Below are 19,543 nucleotides of genomic sequence, written 5' to 3' on the forward strand. Positions count from 1 at the left end.
CAGTCCGGTTCTGTTTGTGTATGTGAACCACCGGGATCGGGCCTGATCCTGGCAACACTTTGGCGGCAAACCTACCTCTGTACCACCCTCTAAAATGAGGTTGGGAGAGTGAGTGCTCTCCTAACCCCTTTTTTGTGATGGTCTGCCAGCCGTGACTGCTTGCAGCCAGGGCTGAGACTGTGGGGCTCTCGGCCAGCCTTGGGGAGGGGGATCCCCATAATGCACCATGAACTCGTATGGTGCATTATGGGAGTTCCAGGGGGCGGGGCGATGCATCCAAGCACTCCAACTCTCTGAGCTACTGGCACCAGTCAGTAATCGCCTGGGTGGGCCCGCCGAAGAAGAAGCCCTCGGTTGTCTACGATAGATGGCACCAGATCATTGGCATATGGTGTCCTCCAGGGGTTCATTGTGTCACCCATGTTTTTAAACATCTTCATGAAAATACTGGGGGAAATCACCCAGTTCAGTGTCATCCAGAGGTGGCCAGTGAGACTGGCGTGGGTGGTGGAAAGGGCAATGAGATGTATCTCATTACCTTTGGTACTGCTTGCACCTAGCAGCCTGTGTGAGCAGTGGCGGACCATCCAGCATGCTGCATGGATGTTGCCCTGCCTATGGCTATCATTTGACTGCTGCGCATATGTGGCAGCCATTTGTGTGGTCAGCAATACCATGCTGACAACACAAATGGCTGCCAAACATGCACAGCAGCCAGTTGAGTACCATACGTGGGGCAGCCTTGGCACGGGATTCTGGGCGGTACCCCTCAAAGGGGCTGCCAGGTGTGAGTGGTATCAAAGGTAATGTCTTTTTAAGGTACCTCTCACCTCCCTCCCCGGCACTGCCCTCACCAGCTGCTTCTGGTTTCATCATTATGCAGATGATGCCCACTCCATCACACACTTGAAGAGGTTTTGAATAAGTGTCTGAGATGAGTAATGCACTGGATGCAGATTAACAAACTGATATTTAATCCAGACAAGGAAGTGTTTTGGGCCTGTGGACTGCTGATCCAAGGGTGAGGCTCCAGCCTGTTTTAGATAAGTGTGCACTCCTCTTGAAAAACCAGCTATGTGGTTTGGGAGAGCTCTTGCACCAAGCCTTGCTCTTTGATGACCAAGCGGTGATGGTGGCAAAGAGTGTTGAAAGCTGGTAAACCAACCACTACACTCATTCCTGGAGAAGATGAGCCTGTTTCATTATTGCAATGAGCTTTACATGGGGAAACCTTTGAACATTTTCAAAAACTTCAGCTGGTGCAAAACACAATAATATGATCCATATGATCCCACTCATTCCCTCTGAAGGCTCTGCTGCATTTCTCACCACTATCAGCGATATAGTGAATGGGGGCAAGGAAAAGGTCCTTCTGGAAGTGCCCACATTACGAAACTCTCAGCCCCATGAAATTTGTTTCCCCCTGTCTATAATGGCATATTTTGCTCTGGCAGGCCTTTGGTCTGTTTGATTCCTGAGTAACTAATTATTACCCTGGCTTGTACAATTAGGTAATTTTTATCTGCTGTCCTTGTTTCTGTGCTTATTTTAGCCCTGTTCAGGTGACTGCAACTGAACACCCCTACAAGTGTTGAAGGTGGGATGGGACTCCTGCCCCAGCATGTCAATCATCTCCCTCATCACAATCCTTACAGCTGGAAATGGTGGTGTTTGTCTGGAGAGGGAAGTGATGTAACCATGACAGCAGGTGTTTCCATGACTGGTGGACTAGGATGATCCAAACAGCCTGCTGTCACAGTTACAGTGATTCTCTCTGCAGAAAAATGCTGCTGTTTCTGTGAGCAGTGCAACAAGAGAGGTGAATGACGTGCCAGGGCAGGACATTCAACCAGCTTTCAGCATAAACGTGTTCAGGGGTGTTATTCTGAACACCTGAACAGGGCTTTTGTTTTAATATTATGTGGTTCTTTTATTGATATTATATTAGCCACCTTCAGCAATTCAGAAATGAAGCAGAAAGACAGAATATCTTCTCATAAACAAGGGAAATTTTAATAGGCGCATAATATTGCTTGTCTGTATCAAATATCCAATATGTATCAAAAATTGCACTAATGATAGCTTTCATGAAAGCTATGCATGAAACCTCATTTTCTCATTATTTCCTTTGTAATTAACAGGCACGTTAAAATGAATGGAAGAAGCACATAGATGCATTTAAGCAGGGTTTGATTACTTATCGAGTTTCTAATATTATTGTATCAAGCTGACTTTCCTTGGATTATATACAACTGCTCACAACAGATCACTAAGCCAACACTGGAAACCAACTTCTGGAAGCCACACCTACAATTTTTATGAAGGTTAAAGTTATACATGTGCTATAGACATGTGTCTAATTTAATGAGATATAATGTAAACCATTGCAATATGACAGTATAGAAACAAAAAGAATATATCATACATTAAAAACGAAGAATTTAATAAATATATTTCAAACTCTAGTCACTGATACAGCAATTAGTGTAACAGCTCTTCATTGCGATGGAATATTGTTTGTGTGTGTGTATCTGCAATAGATTTTTCTGATCTGTGGAGATTTTGTGTTAATTTATCCACCACATTTAAATGTGTGTGCTAGATGGGTTTTTCTTTGTTGGTGTCTATTAGAAATCATTTGCATACAAATGCTTTGGCTCCTTTGCTCATTAACACTTCAGATTAAGCATCTCAAGACTCTCACAACCAATATTTGTGGCTGTCTTTCTGTGACTATCAGTATGGTTAAAATGTGCATCCTTGCTAGGAATGCCATTCCAGGCTTCATATGTGGGGAAGGTAAAGGTTTTGGTAGGAGACAGTAAGATTCATAGCAGCATTGAAGGGCTGCTCTTAGATTTATTGAAAATAAAATGGTCAAAAAGCAGCATAATGTAAGAACATTCCTTGTGGTTATTTCTGACACCTCATAATAATTGGAAATAAATGCTCCTCCTGACAAGTAGTAAACATGCTATCTGAAAGTGAATGTTCCAGCCCTCTCAGTGGTGCTCCTCAGCATCCTCTGGATGGGGAAACCCAGGCAATGTAATTGTTTAATAAAAATTCAGCATGATAGAGCATAGCATTAGGCTTTATGAGCAAAATATACAACTAGCAGTACCTACTGACAAACTAAAGCGTCACCCGCTTAAGCAAGAGATGCTTTGCAAATAGTGGCTCACATACTGCACAGCATGCCACACGAGCACTGCTATGCCTTCTTAATGGCAGTTGCAAAAGTGCAAACTTGAAAAATGCACACATTGGAAAGTAATGGTTGTGTGATCGTGCAACTCCCTTGAGCAATTTCAGCATTTTCACTTTTGCAACTGCCATGAGGAAGACATAGTAGGGATGTGCACAAAACCGGTTGACCCAGTTCATTCTAGCACCCCCTTGAACACCCCCCCCATTTGGTTCGGTTTGGGGGGTGTTCACGGACCGAAAATTGTTTTATTTATTTTTTAACCTTGTACTTCCCTCTGGGGAGTTCCTGGAGGCAGCAGGGTGTGTATCTGCAGAAGTTCCCCCTCCCCCCACCAGCCTAAATCACCCCCTCATCCCATTCAGAAACTCTTCGGCCGGTTTTCGGCCTTCACCTGGTGGCCCGGCAGCCATGTTGGGGGCTGGGTGCATGAACCGTCAACCCCCCGAACCAAAACCGTGAACCCCGAACCGGTTTCCACATCCCTAAGACACAGCAGTGCTTGCAGTGCACTAGACCTGTGAACACTGACTGGTATATGAACCACAGTCAGTTCTAAAGGCTCACAGTATCTCTAAGACAAAATAAAGAAGATGCCTTCAAAATGACTAGAGCAGGTTTCTGCAACGATAAAGATTTTAATAAAAAGATGTCTATGGAACGCAGGTTACAGAATCAAATACACATTTTAATCATGCAAACCTAGTTCCTAAGAAACATTAAAGCATAAGTAACCATGGCATAGTAACCAAATGTGGTTTTATGATAACACAGTGATAGGATGCTGATTATTGTAGGTGATTATTGTAGGTAGTGTGAATTATATATGCTAGGGCTACACATTTGGCCCCCTAGTTGTTGTTGGATTACAACTGCCATCATCCCCGACTAATGACTGCTGTGGCTGGGGAAGATGGGACTTGTAGTCCAATCACAGCTGGAGGGTTGAAGCTGTACATCTGTTTGTAAAAACCATCCAGAAACTCTTAATCCAGTAAAACATGATAGTCCTCCAGATTTCTTCCTCCCACCATTACATTTTTCCCCAAATAGAGACATGGGGTGGAAATATACACTGGTAGTCTGACAAACTGTAAATTGTGTATAGCATTTATAGCACTCTATTTCCAAACAATGCAGGGCAGGCTATGGCCATTAGAGGCAGAGGCACCAAAATCTCACGTTAATAGAGACTCTGCATTTATGGTATACAAATAATAGTAGACCTAACCAATTATTGATCACATTGTCCCAAAGGTATCAATAGGGGGTGGCCCATGGTGTACAGGCCCACACTGAATTGCTTAGATCCCCAAATATAATCAGCTCAGGGCTGGTATAGTGACACCTTTTGTAGCCTGTCAGATTGCCTTACTTGATAATGAGGTCATTGTCATGGCCAGCCCTACCTGGGTAGGACATGAGAAGCGCCACCCAGGATTGTTCTGGATCTTGCCACTCTTCTGCTGGGTAGCCTGTTTGGGAACCAAGGCTAAAAATGTGGTAGGAGGATACGCACATGCCTCCTATCTCACTGCCTGCTCATGTGCAGGATCAAGCTGCCGGCAGCCACTTTGACCATAAAGGCTGGTGGAAGGAGTATCCCAACAGCCAGGAGATATCCCAGTGAATCATTTTCAATGGTTCAGTTCAAATTTGAATCAAATTCAAACCAGACCACCGGTCCACATTCAAACAAACTGGGTTGAAAGGCTTAGATCCGGTGTGGCAGTCCAAGAGGCTATGCTCATAAAGGGGGATCCAGCGAGGATTCCCCTTTACAAGCAAAGGGGTGGGGGCATCCTTTAAAAATCTTCTAAGGGTAGCCACTTTCACCATAAAGGCTGGTGGAAGGAGTATCCCAACAGCCAGGAGATATCCCAGTCAATCATTTTCAATGGTTCAGTTCAAATTTGAATCAAATTCAAACCAGACCACCGGTCCACATTCAAACAAACTGGGTTGAAAGGCTTAGATCCAGTGTGGCAGTCCAAGAGGCTATGCTCATAAAGGGGGATCCAGCGAGGATTCCCCTTTACAAGCAAAGGGGTGGGGGCATCCTTTAAAAATCTTCTAAGGGCAGCCGGGGGGTGACGGCAAAAAGGCACTTTAGTGCTGATGATGGAGCCAGCAGCTCCTCTAAACCCTGGTGCTCCCACCCAGCAGCATGGCCTGTGCGATGGTGGCATGGTTCCAGACTCCACACCTGCACAGTAGTCATGCAAATGGTCTCCAGGCATGTGCGGAGGCTGGAATTGTGCGGCTGCACAGGCTGCACTGCTGGGGAGGAGCACCAGTGTTTAGAGGAGCCGCCAGCAGCAAGGTGCACTCTTGCTGCTCCCTCAGCTGCCCTTAGAAGACTTTTAAAGGATTCCCCCACACCTTTGCTTATAAATGGGAATCCTCACTGGAATCCCTTTTGCAAGCATAGCCACTTGAACCTTTGAACTAGGTCAAACTGGGCCGTAACAGGCCGGGCCCAGTTTGGTTTGAACTTGGACCGGCCGCCCTTTTTTGAGGCCAGTTCAGGTCAAGTTCAAACTGGTTGAACTGGGCCAGTTTGAATCTAACCTGGTTTGATTCAAACTGGTTCCACACACTTCCACTGCTTGTGCAGTGCATTGCGGGATATCTGGCATCGCACTTGTCTTTCCCCTGCTTCCTGCTTGCTACGCGGGTCACCACCATGCCACTTATCTAGGCACACAAGTGGTGGAGCCCTCTGGAGGCTCGGATCATGTGGGGTAAGGCAGGTAGGCACTTTCCTCCCCCCACAGCACTCTCCAACCCCAGTGAGGTTGGTGGTGTGTACAATGTTACTGGTTTCTGATGGGAAAGAATGTAATTTTCTCTTACCCCATCAGATTTGCTTATCCAGTAAGGTTTTCTGATGGACTATACCATAAATTTCCATTGCTTTGTCAGGGTAAAGGCACTGGCTACAAATGGAGAGACTGAGCATGCTCTTTTCTAGCCAGCTCTCTAGGCATTTCACAGCACTTCAAATTTGCCTTAATAAACACCATTATAGTCTTTCCCTCTTATTGAAGTGCCAAACACAAGGAACAAAAACTGATGCTTTTCTGTGGAATTTGCATTTGTTTTGTTCCCATTTTGAGGAACATAATAAAATCTGACAGGAATTGTGGGCAGAAAAAAAGAAAGCTGCTTCCTTTAATCACACGGAGCATGTTCCACTGCAGTTGAGCATACTCAGTTACGTGGGTAAGAAAATCTGACAGGCTGAGAAAAAGGTTCTGTACATTGGCCTTCAATCAGTCACCTCCATGACCTCTTCCAGAAAGGAAGTGCAGCAGTGGAGGCACCGGCAGAGAGAATGGGAGAAAGCACTTAGCTCTCTGCCACTTCCACCTTCATAGGTGCTGTATTATAGTATTAGACTTTAAGAACCATACACAGTTCCTCTTGGGGGGAGAGGATTGTGTTTAATTATCAAAAGGGAGGCTGTGGGTCCAGTCCCCAAATCTTTTAAGGACCTAGCAATGCCCCTACATTGCCCACTCTACACTTCTAGGGTTTTAAAAATCTAATCTGCTAGCTTCATTTCAGCATGATATATTATTTTTATTGAACAACCAAGCCAAAAATATCCCAAGTAGCTTCTTATGCCATGGCTAAACTTTAGCCATGGCAACCATGGGCCAATTCAGACAACTGGAAAAATGGAAAGGAGTGGAAAATGGAAAGCAGTGGAAAGGAGCATGGATGCATGTTCTCTCCATAAACCTAGTGTACACCAGCATCTAATTGCGTGGGGAGCAGTTTAGCCAAGCTATCTCTTCATTTATGGTACAAAAATACTACTTAAAATATTATTTGTAGTTTGAACTGTGCATAGAGGTGTGGTTTTGATTAAATTTTACCCAGCTTGATTAGGCAATGGCACATTGGGATGGAGAGAGACATGTATGCACCCATGCTCCTTCCCCATACAATTAAAGAGGGCTGGCAGTGGTTAGAATATTAATCCATTAGTCCCAAAAAAGTTAGAAAGGATTTTTGAAGCGGAGTGCAGCTTTTCCCATAAAGATTCTGATCTGCAGTCTTATATTATATGATAGCCCTTCTGATAATGGACCTTTCAGGTTTTTTTATTTTAAGTTGTGTTAATGACCTGTGTTTTATATTGTTCATTGTCTTCTGTTTTGCTGTGATTTAAAACAAATAAAGATTGGTTTTTAGGGCTGCTTCTAGAATTTCCTTCACCTGAATTCCTGTCCAGAGTCTGGAGTTTCAGATTAACTGGTCTTGTTTCCTAAGCTGAAGTCATGCATTAGGAATCCTCCATGGTTCCATTATATTATTCATGAATTTGGCATAGTGTGCTGTGCACATATAGGGTTTATAGAAACATATAGGGAATTTAGCAACTTTTACTTCATTCATGTCTTCCCTGCCCATGACATTACCAATGTGTTAAATTAGTGTGTTATAAAAAATAATTTTATGCACACATAAAAAAGCAATCATAAGCATGATTATACCAAGATTGCTTTTGGGCAGTGTTTTATAAATTTACACATGTACAAGTGTACATTATAAATGTAATAATGTATTTAAAAGATTCAAAGAACTGAAGGAGCTGTAAGTTGTGGTGAAGTGTGCATACACTCACTGTGTTTGCACACTCCCATTAATCCTTTTAGAATTAATCCCATAATCCCCAAAGAATTTATCATCATTTGGGGAACTAGGAGTATTCGTAACTGAACCTATAAAGTATACGGAACACCATGTCATCCATTCTTCTTCAGTCACGTGTCTTGAATTGAAGTGATGCACATTGGGACAAAAAACCCCAACTTCAAGTATATGCTGATGGGATCTGAGCTGTCGGTGACTAACCAGGAGAGTGATCTTGGGGTTGTGGTGGAAAGCTCATTGAAAATGTTGACTCAATGTGTGGCAGCTATGAAAATGGCCAATTTCATGCTAGGGATCATTAGGAAGGGGATTGAAAATAAAACGGCTAATATTGTAATGCCCTTATACAAAACTATGGTGCTGCCACACTTGGAGTACTGCGTATAATTCTGGTCACCACATCTAAAAAAGGACATTCTAGAACTGGAAAAGGTGCAGAAGAGGGCAACCGAGATGATCAGGGGCCTAGAGCACCTTCCTTATGAGGCACGACTACAACACCTGGGTCTTTTTAGTTTAGAAAAAAGACTATTGTGGGGAGATATGATAGAGGTCTATAAAATCATGCATGGTGTGGAGAAAGTGGATAGGGAGAAATTCTTCTCCCTCTCACATAGCACTAGAACCAGGGGTCATCCCATGAAGTTGATTGCCAGCAAATTTAGGATCAACAAATGGAAGTACTTTTTCACACAATGCATAATCAACTTGTGGAATTCTCTGCCACAATATGTGGTGACAGCCAACAACCTGGATGGCTGTAAGAGAGGTTTGGATAACTTCATGGAGGAGAGGTCTATCAACGGCTACTAGTTGGAGGGCTATAGGTCACCTCCAGCCTCAGAGGAAGGATGCCTTTGAGTACCAGTTGAAGGGGAGTAACAGCAGGAAAAAGGGCATGCCCTCCACTACTGCCTGTAGGTTCCCAGTGGCATCTGGTGGGCCACTGTGTGAAACAGGATTCTGGACTAGATGGGCCATGGGCCTGATTCAGCAGGGCTGTTCTTATGTACACTGTGAATTTTTAATATGTATTTATTTATTAGAGACTTTTAATATACCACCCACTCCAAGACTCCGGGCAGTGCACAACAACATGCAAACTGGCAACATTAAAATGACATTCTAAATTTAAAACTAAAGTAACTACCAAAGAACAGAAAAATAAACTACAGGGCAAAAGCCTGGCAAAAAAGAAAAGTCTTCAACAGCGATTTAAAGATCGGTAAGGAAGGGGCTAGCCAGATCTGTAGGAGGAGAGAGTTCCAAAGAAGCGGGGCAGCAACCGAAAAGGCCCTTTCCCAGGTCCTAGAGCCCCGAACATCTCAGAAATCAGGGATCGACAGAAGGGCCATCTGAGATGATCTAACCGGATGGGATGTAACTGGATGGGAGAGGTGGGTCTGTAGGTAGACAGGCGCCAGGCCCCGCAAGGCTTTGAAGGTCAGAACCAGGACCATAAATTGAGCTCGGAAGCAAATAGGCAACCAGTGCAATGACTGTAGGAGAGGTGTTACCCTGTCGTATTTTCTGGCACCCATGAGTAGGCGGGCCACTGCATTCTGGACCCACTGCAGCTTCCAGATCGTCCTCAAAGGTAATCCTAGATAGTGTTACAATAATCTAAACGGGAGATAACAAGGGCATGGGTCACTGTCATTAATGCCTGTCGATCAAGGTAAGGACGTAATTGGTGAACCAGATGAAGCTGGGCAAAAGCACTTCTGGCCGCAGCTTCCATCTGCTGTTCAAGCAGGAGGCGTGAGTCCAAAAGGACACCCAAATCACGAACAAGCTCTTTTGAGGGCAGCGCCACCCCATCTAAAACAAGGTTCACATCCAGCTGTTGGCCGTTACGAGGGCTGAATAAAAGTAATTCAGTCTTAGTGGGATTCAGTCTGAGCTTGTTTTGATTCATCCAGACATTAATAGCTTCCAGGCATCGAGTAAGCACAGAAACAGCGTCCCCAAAATGGTCTGGGATGGCAATATATAGCTGAGTATCATCAGCGTATTGATGAAATCTCACCCCAAACTGGGAAATGACCTGACCCAGCAGCTTCATATAGAAGTTAAAGAGGACAGGGGCAAGAACTGAACCCTGGGGAACTCCATAAAGGAGTGGCCATGGGTCAGAGCACCTGTCCTCAATGCATGCCCGCTAAGTTAAGAACGGAACCATTGTAAGACAGTGCCCTCAATACCCAACCCACGCAAGCGGTCAAGGATATCATGATCGATAGTGTCAAAAGCCACTGACAGATCTAAAAGGACCAAGAGAGGGACACTACCCTCATCAAGGTCCTGAAGAAGGTCATCTACCAGAGCGACCAGTGCTGTCTCTGTGCTATGCCAAGGCCTGAAGCCCGACTGATAAGAATTAAGATAACTAGTTTCTTCTAAGACCCTCTCGAGCTGGGCACATACAACCCTCTCTAACACCTTTGCTAAAAAAAAAAAGGGAGGTTGGAGATCGGCCCATAGTTGTCAAGGACCTCAGGGTCCAGGGAGGGTTTCTTCAAGTGAGGGTGAACTATAGCCTCTTTAAGGGCTGCTTGCACAAAACCCTCATGTAACAAGGCATTAACTAACTCCCGTAGTCAAGAATTCACATTCCCACTGGCTGTTCTAACCAGCCAGGCGGGGCAAGGGTCCAAGCAACATGTTGTCGCACCCATACCCAAAAGAATTGTGTCCATGTCCTCGACCAACTCAAAGGTGTCCCATGTAATGTCACAGGGCGGAATCTCCTCTATCTGATCTGATCCTATAGAAGTAGAGTTCAACCCTAGCTGAAGGCGGGTGACTTTATCAGCAAAGAATCGAGCAAATTGATCACAGTGGCCAGATTGAACATCTACTGGATCCACTTTCCTAAGAAGGGAGCGGGTAATCCGTAATCAGGCCACTGGGCAAGAGTCAGCTGATGCAATAAGAGCAGAGAAATAGTGAGATTTCGCCACTCTTGTCGTTCTAGAATATTCCCGAATATAAGCAAATAATCACATTAACAGGAGATTCAAAGGTTATAGTTCAAACAGAGCATTCACCCCTTAAATATATCATTTCTGGATGCATCTAGGATGGTCAGGTTTCAAATCCCCGCATCGCCCAATGGACCTTTGTCTTAGTAAACAGAGGCGTGGAATTCAAGAAAGAACCCCATGCTTTACCAGCCCCTTAGGGTTTAATTGTAGAAAGTGGCCCCATATGGTTTAATTGTTGCTCAAGTGGCAGAGGTACAAGCAATCACAGTCATTCTTGAGTTTTATCCCCCAGATGTGCCTGTCATAATTTACACAGATTCTGATTTGACAGCCAGAGCAGCTACAACATGGCTTCCGATCTGGTTGAGTTGTGGAATGGAGGCTTCAGATGGCCGACCCGTTGCACACTCAGAAAAATGGTAGATAATAGCAAATTTAATGCAGAAAAGCTACCTGGTTCACCCACGTAGCAGCACATCAGAAAAAGACTACTGCATGCTGGAACCAGAAAGATTCTCTAGCCAAAGAGGCAGCTACACCCAGTAAACTGGATGGAGCCGAACCTCTTGCCCCTGTCACCACCCGCAGCCAAAGTAAAAAAACCCAAAGGAGGACATATCCAACTCTAGATCTGAGTACCTTCCAAGAAGGGGACCCAGAGACTGAAGCACTTGCTTCAGAAGTAAAAGATTCAACAGGCAAATACAATATAGAACAGGTGGATGGAATCTGGTGGGCCATAGGACCCAGTGGGTACCGCCACTGGATTGTCCCAGCCAAAGTCAGACACAAGCTTATACAGTTTGTGCATGACACGGGATACAGAGGCAAACAGCCCACACTCAAGAGAGTTCAGCCAACTGGATGTTGGCCTGGTATGCATGAAGCGGTGGATGCATTTTGTGATAGATATTAGTCATCTGCAAGGGTAAATGCTGACTGTCAAACAATTAAAGCCCCCATTGGACACCAGTGTGTGGATTCCATAATGAGCGACATTCAATTGGATTACATAGGACCACTTCCTCGAACGGCCTAGTAATTTTGGACCACTTCTCAAAGTGGATCGAAGCTATCTCCACAAGAACAGTTTCTGCCTCACTTGCAGCCAGAGTATTCTTCAATGTGGTTATCAGTCAATTGCTAAATAAAATAAATAAATTGGGGGTTCCCAAATACCTCGATTCAGACAGAGGAAGTTCCTTTATGGGACATGTCATGCAAGAACTCTGCAAAGCCCTAGAAATATTACATAGGCCTTCATCCACAATATCCGGATTGGTGGAAAGATCCAACTGAACTCTTAAGGAAGCTTTAAAGAAAATGATCAAGGCAGATGGTAAAAATTGGGATGAGCACCTCCCTATCATTCTCATGGCACTGAGAGGTTCTAGAGCAGTACACAGGTATAGCCCACATGAAGTCCTAACTGGACTTACATGAGAATGCTGGAATCATAGTAGATTGGAGTGGAGATCAGCAGTTCATGGGAAACCATAGTAATGATAGGATTCAAGAGCTCATCCAGCAAGTTTCAGATTTGTACCTTCACGGTGCTCAAAAATTAGATATTATCCTGCAGGATACTGACAGAAGTTTGGGCTGGAATAAAACTGACCCTGTAATGTGGGACATTGGCCAGCCAGTCATGTACAGGAAATTTTCAACCAAGGCCCATTTGCTCACCAACAAATGGAATTGTCCCACATACACTACCAGTTGTGTCAGTGCAACCGTTAACAGCGTGGCGCTCCCCTCAAGGACAGGAGCTGCTCCCTGGAATCAATTGTTTCATTCATCACAGCTAGAAGTCTGGAAAGGTGCCCTGCCAGTAGATCCAGTTCCTCCTGTTCAGCTTTTTGTATGCCCAACTTTGCATGTTATTCTGTCTGTGTATTTTTCAGCTTCCACGCTATCTGTTACCTTGAAATGTTTCTATCCCACAGCTAAATTTAGGAAAACAGCATGCTTTCTTCTCAAAAGGAGATGATTGGCATTTTCTACAGTTAAGATTCCCAGAGGAAGTTATGCTCCTATCGCCTCTACTCCCTTCGGCCTGGACACCATGATAGTAAGATACTTTCAATTGAAGGGAAAATACCCTCTCTGATAGCACCCCCTTGTTTTGCCCAACAGTTAAAAAAGCATGGACAGATGAAACTCCTGTAGGACCCAAGCAAGGTGGTTAGCAGCCAGATTGCTAAGGAGACTTAGGAATGGACTTCAGGTCTACCTTATGAGACCAAGCCAGGAAGATCTCCGCTCATGTTATCAGTCTATGGACCCAGCCTCTTATCAGCTTCATAGCCACATCCCAACAGACCTCTGGCATCCGGCTAGATGGGTCCATGTGCTATATGATTGTCCTACAGGACAAATTGCAGGTCGCTCCTAGATTTGGCTGCTAACAAGCAAATTGGTAAGGGGATCCGATGCATGCCTCCCTATATTGAGATACCTTAAGAAGACCCCAGAAGTTAACTAAAGCAGGCTAACCATCAGTCAAGGCCATTCCTCACTTGGAATGAACTGCCTCAGCCAACCCTCCTTTCGTAAAGGATAGCAGTAAGCTAATGTGCCAATTAACTCAGCGGGAAGCACGCAGATAAGGCTCTTGGATGTAACTCCCCCCTCACAAAAGAGGCTGAGTCAGTGATAAGGACCTCAAGGTGCACCCATTCATCAAGGTGATAAGGACCCCAAGGTGTACTGATTGAATTATTGGACCCTCCTTCTATGCAGATTTCCCCTTCTTACACCTATGCACTCTATTGTCATGACAATCAGCCTTGGGTTGCCTTGGCCATTCACACATTGTTACACTCAGGAAGAGTGATCAGCAACAATGGAATCCTTGCAGGTTCCACCCAGAACACCTTTTCAGCAAAAAGGGCAACAGGAATGTTGCCCCAGGCCATGTTCTTGGGTATATCAAACCCCAGTTTCATGATCCAGTGTGCTCTTTGTGTACCGTCTACCTTGGATTCACCAGCTGCTTGGGCGATTTACTGTTCACAGGTCATCATACCAGGCTGTTTCCCGTTCTTCATGCCACTCTCCAGACTGGCTTTCTTGCCTAGCCTGATCTGTCTAGTCTTCCTCACCAACTTAGGAAGCTGGTTCTACAGAAGAGGCATCCTCGTGGATTCACTTCTATCATCTAACCCCTCTGGTCTTCTTGCCCCTGCTTCTGACTGAGCTGTCCCTGAGGAATGAGGTCCTTCAGTTGTTCCAGGAGCCCCGAGGTCTCTTCATCCAGATCAGGTTTGCCCCTTACTGGGCCCATCTTTATCCCTATTCCTTTTAAATTCAGCCAGTTCCTTCTCTAAAGCCTCTTTCTCTAGCCCACCTGGGAATTTATACAATTAGATTGTACCACCGTAACAGGTCGAGCTCGGCGTTGCCTCGCTGGGTAGCCCAAGGATTTACCCCGGGCGATTAACTAGATACTTAGTCGTGTGCCTGAGCAGACACAGAGCTGGGCTCTTAGAGTGTGTGGCTTCCGGGGACCTCCCCCAATGTTTATTACACGGTGCATTGTGGGATTCAGGAGGCCACAGCCTGCTTTCCTCCCACTCCTGTGCTGCTCTTGGAGCCACTGCACACCGGTCATGTGGACGTGCAGCACCCGTAAGCTGAAAAGCGGCATGGATCATGTGGGGAAAGGCCGAGCAGCTCCTGCCTTATCCCCAGCACTCCCCAGGCCAGATAAGCCAATGTCATGTCAACAACCTTATAGTGTGAGTTTTCAGAGGAAACTGCGTTAAAACATTTATCAGTCATGTATATACACACACACACACACACACACACACACACACACACAATGTTAATGAAAAAAATATTTTACAAGTAAGTGCCTTTATTTTCCTTAAAATGAACACAAAATCCTTGCAGGATTAAAACAACAACAACAACTTTTATACTCAGCCAGTATATTATCACAATGAGAGCCTGCTAGTCTTCATTGATACTGCAATGTTCAGAACCATTAAAGTGTAATGAAAAATTTTGCATTCTTGACTTCTGATGTATTTTCTTTCTTTCTAGAATCTTAGACTGGAAACGTTTTATATATTTTTTTTTTATTAAAACAGAACTAAACCTACAGATACATTCCCCATGAAGCTGGTTCCCAGTTTGCATTCCAGAGTCTACCAAGCAGCCTCATATAAACCTTGGAAATATATTCTATTTGCAAAAAGTGTTTGTTCTCATAATATTGAAAATAAATTGCCAGTCATTCTTGAGGACCAAATGCAGATTTCAAATATCTGTTGTATGTGTCTTCCCATTCTTCTTATGCCTGTTAAATACAAACAATGAGAAGGTAAGGTTGCAAGTTATGAAACTTTCATTTGTGTAAATACCTTTTAATCATCTGCAGTATACCATTTTTGATCATATATTATATGAGGTGAAATCTAGACAAAGTTTCTCCATTCTAGGATATGCTAGAGTGGACATAGATATATTTAAGGTTTTATATACATTTTACATGAGGTTTTATATACAACCAACATGGTGCACAACACAGAAATCATAAAAATAAAATAATTTAAAACTAACTGCAACCCTTTAGACTTATTATTATTCTATATACATGATTGCCTTCAAAAGGCAACCAACATGTTGCACAAGACACAAATCATAAAAATAAAATAATTTAAAATGACAGGCTTACATACCACACAAAGAACAATAGATCGAAGCAAGAGGCATATGCACTGCTGTGATGAACTCTGAAGTGCTCTTGTGCTGCTAGCAGAGGTGGGACTGCTCAGTGCCTACTAAAGAGTACGCAATTGCAATTGCAATGCTACTCCCATTGGAAATGACAGAGTAGTGTTGCAACTATGAGTAGGCACTGCTTAGTGGGCACTGAGCAGCCCTGTCTCTGCAAGCAGCACATGTGTGCTTTACAGTTCACGGCAGCAGCAGCAGCAGCAGCAGCAGCAGCAGCACACATGCTTTGGTTTTAGAACTACAGTTCCCTGTGCAGGATGTAGAATATAATTTACAAATAAAAAAACAAAGAACCAAAGCAGGCAGTATATCATCACTACAGAGGCATCCCCCTCCCCCTCCCCCACATCATCGATCATCATCCAAAAGTGCTATAAGCTGCTCTGAGCCTGTCAGAAAGAGCAGAATATAAATCTAACAACAAAAAATCTATTATACACTCAACAAGGTTGCACCAGGCCAAAGACAAAAAAATGGTGGTCAGACCATTGGTCTAGCTGAATCAGACCATCTAGTTCAGTTTTTGTGTAAACTACTGGCAGCAGCTCTCTGGGGTTTCAGACAGGGGTCTCTTCCAGCCCTACCTAGAGATGCCAGGGATATAACCTGGGACTTTCTGCATTCAAAGGATGTACTCTACCACTGAGCCTTAGCTCCTCCCTTTCCAGAAACTGGTGGCAGAAGGGCTCAAGTAAGTCTTACAGGGAAGAAAATTCTACAGCGTGGATGTGACTATGGAAACGCTCTGTCCCAATTCCCCACCAGCCTCACCTCTGGGTATGCAGACCCAGAGCAGAGCATACCCAGATGACCTCAAATGGTTGGCAGATCCATTGAGAGGAGAAGAAAGTCTTAAGTCACACCATTTAAGGCTTTTAGGGCCAAAAGTGGCACTTTCAACTGGGGCTAGAGGCCAACTGGAAGCCAATGGAGGCCGAGCAGCTTTGGAGTAGCATGTCCCTTCAACCAAGTTCCCACTAGCAGCCTGGCAGCAGCCTTCTGCACTTCCAAAACCTCTTCAAGGACAGTCCCACATACAGCATGTTGCAGTAATCCAACTGGAACATGACCAAAGCATGTGTGACTTCACTGAGAAGGGCCACACTTGGTACACAAGTAGAAGCTGAGCAAAAGTCACCCCCAGCCATGGCCACTAACTGAAACCCCAACATCAAAGATGGGTCTAGTAGGAATACACTCAAACTTTAAACCTCATCCTTTGGAGGAGTGCTGTCCCACACAGAACAGGTCGGATACTCCAACCAGGATCCACTCTCTTACTGACCAGCACTACCTCTGTTTTGTCTGGATTGAGTCACAGTTTATTAGCTCATATCCAGCCCATAATAGCCTCCATACATCAGTAAAGATTATCCACTTCTTCTTTGGGATCAGCTAGAAAAGAGAGGTAGAGATGGGTGTCATTCACATGCTGGCAACATCTTGACCCAAACCTCCTGTCAACCTTTCCCAGGGGCTTAATGAAGAGAACAAGGGAACAAATGGAGCCCTGCAACCTTTTAGACCAATGGCTAAGGGGTCAAAAAACAGTCCTCCAGCACCACATTCTGATGCCTGCTCTGCAGGTAGGACTGGAACCAGCACAGAATGGTTTCAGCAAATTCTGTCCCAACAAGTCAGTACAAAAGGATACCGTGTTAGATGGTATCAAAGAAGCTAAGACATTCAGGAGAACTGAGAGGGACACACTCCCCTGTTTAGTTCTTATTGTCAGTCAACGCAGTTTCAGTCCCCAAACCGGAATGGTATGCATCTTTCCTTCACTGCCCTTGCCTACTTGAGGTTATGGGCTTACATACAGTGCAGCACATGGTTGATACAAGGGAGGGGGCATCTGTGCTGCTTCTGGGGCACTCTGCAGCCCACACGTGCAGTTTTTGAAGGTGAGGCTGCTCCATGCCTGCTAAGGAGTATGTCATCACTGCTGCAATGATACTCCCACCATTTCCAATTTGCAAGTCTGATGAAGCACTCCTTACTAGACACGTAGCAGCCCCACCTTCCTAAGCTGTGGGGGCGGACTGCAGTATCCCTTAGGAACAGTGCAAGCACCTCTCCGCTGGATAGTGGTGTTCCGTGCTGTAGGTACACTTTTATCAAGTTTTGGATCAATCCCAGGAGTTAACAAGAGAGAAGTGGTTCATATAAAGAATCATTTTATATGATTCTTTATAGTTTAGGGTCACACCAAATGTGCTCTAATTTTGTCATGCACATCAAAAGTAGCTCATTAGATGCATGCACACAGATTACCAAAGCTATATCCACCCCACATTTGTATTGTTTCAGTGTTGTTGGTGTCTCTTTGTTTCCTAGCTGTTGCTGCTGCGGTTTCTCAGCATCATTTTATTTTCTTCTTGCCCTCACAATCCTCAGCCTCATTTGTCCATACTGTTGAATCTGATTAGAAATCCATGTGATTCTGTTCTTGCCTGACTGATACATCATGCCAAATGTGCCACTGACAAAATCATAGGCCAGTTGGACAAATGGAGGAGGAGGGTGAGGGGAGGAGAGGGGGACGGGGAGGAGAACAACAGCATGGACAGAAAGCTGGATTCCATGTTCTTCAGATCTGGATGACCGAGAGGTGAGGACAATCATCCACACATGCATAGCAGGTGAATTCTCTAGTTTAGAGGTAAAAGTATCAGCTTACTCATTATGCCCCTAGTTTAACACTACTGAAGTGGGAAAGTTCGGGAGGATAATATGGATGTCAACATATCACTACCAGATCATCAGTTACAGATGAGCAACCTGTTTATCTGGAGCGTGATCTGTTGATATCCATAAGAATGGGTGTTTAGCTCCCTTAGGAGGTGGGTGCAGTAGCTATTGTAGCACCTGTGTTAACACACTTCTCCTGAAGTTAGCCTCCACCACAGAGCACAGATCTATGGTGTAGCTTGATGAAGGGTAATTCTGTGGACCATGTAGCTGCTTTGCATATGTCCTTAAAAGATATACCTGACAAGTGTGCAGTAGAAGATGCATAAGCACGTGTAGAGTGTGCTTTAATAGCCTTTGGTGGATCCACCTTCTGAAATTTATAAGCTAGTAGAATAAACTGTGAGCCAATGTGACATGCATTATCTGGACACACAGTAGCCCTTCTTATTGCCTTTATAGGAGACGGACAGACATTTGGAGACTCTGAAGTCCCTTGTGTGGTCTAAGTAGTATAATAATGCTCTACGCACATCCAAGGCATGCATAGTCTTTTCTATTGGTGTTGTGGGATTCCTGAAGAATGTTGGTAATGCAATATCCTGGTTAAGGATACCACCCTAAGTAGAAATTTATGGTCCATGCACATCAATACTTTGGGAATATTCTCGTATATGGTGAATCTATATGTAGTGTGGTCAGTTCACTGACTCTCTTTGCTGTTGTTATGGCTATCAGGAAAGCTGTTTTCAAAGTAACCAACTTAATGGAAGTAGTATGCATGAGTTCAAATGAGTCCATGGTTAGCACAGAGATAACATGTAGTGATCAGACTCACCTCCCCCTACAGAGATAACTGGAAGTGAACCCTGTCCTGACTGTCAGACTGGTGAACTCCAGGGCTCAGCTAATCAGCACACCAGGTAGGTGGGACCTAGAGAGCTGTTGCCAAGAAGAAGGGAAGTCTTTGTTGAGGAAAGAAGCGAGGCTGGAGGTACTCAGCAGGACATGTGGCCATGGAGGATGGCTACAGGAGAATGACTCTGCTGATCCTTGAAAGAAAGAAGGTCAAGAAGCTTGAATTCTCATCGTGAGTTTGGTGAGTTCAAGGAAAGGAAGCCTGGGCTTTGGCTTCGGGAAGATTAATTTAGGGAAAGGTTTGTTTAGTCAGAGTTTGCATTAGAAGCTACTAATCTACTAAATATTCTGAACTATATCTAAGAAAGCTAGAAAGCCTCAGATGGAA

The 19,543-nt window shown here is 44.5% G+C and overlaps 2 protein-coding genes across 10 annotated transcripts in view; one reads left to right on the forward strand and one right to left on the reverse strand.

Annotated features, from left to right (window-relative positions):
* Positions 1-7,416, forward strand: part of LOC128322193 (coagulation factor XIII B chain-like) — a 58,993-nt gene extending 51,577 nt beyond the window's left edge. For all 6 annotated transcript variants that reach the window (XM_053242985.1, XM_053242986.1, XM_053242988.1 and 3 more), the window contains one exon: positions 2,142-7,416. In XM_053242985.1, coding sequence (XP_053098960.1) covers positions 2,142-2,150 — 9 coding nt within the window. In that variant the 3' untranslated portion in view covers positions 2,151-7,416. The remainder of the gene's footprint in view (positions 1-2,141) is intronic.
* Positions 7,417-14,704: 7,288 nt separating this feature from the next.
* CFH (complement factor H) overlaps positions 14,705-19,543 on the reverse strand; it is a 154,297-nt gene continuing 149,458 nt past the window's right edge. For all 4 annotated transcript variants that reach the window (XM_053242984.1, XM_053242982.1, XM_053242980.1 and 1 more), the window contains one exon: positions 14,705-15,166. The gene's annotated coding sequence lies outside the window, so the exon portion shown is untranslated. The remainder of the gene's footprint in view (positions 15,167-19,543) is intronic.

Source organism: Hemicordylus capensis, chromosome 4, assembly GCF_027244095.1.
Source record: "Hemicordylus capensis ecotype Gifberg chromosome 4, rHemCap1.1.pri, whole genome shotgun sequence".
Taxonomy (NCBI): domain Eukaryota; kingdom Metazoa; phylum Chordata; class Lepidosauria; order Squamata; family Cordylidae; genus Hemicordylus; species Hemicordylus capensis.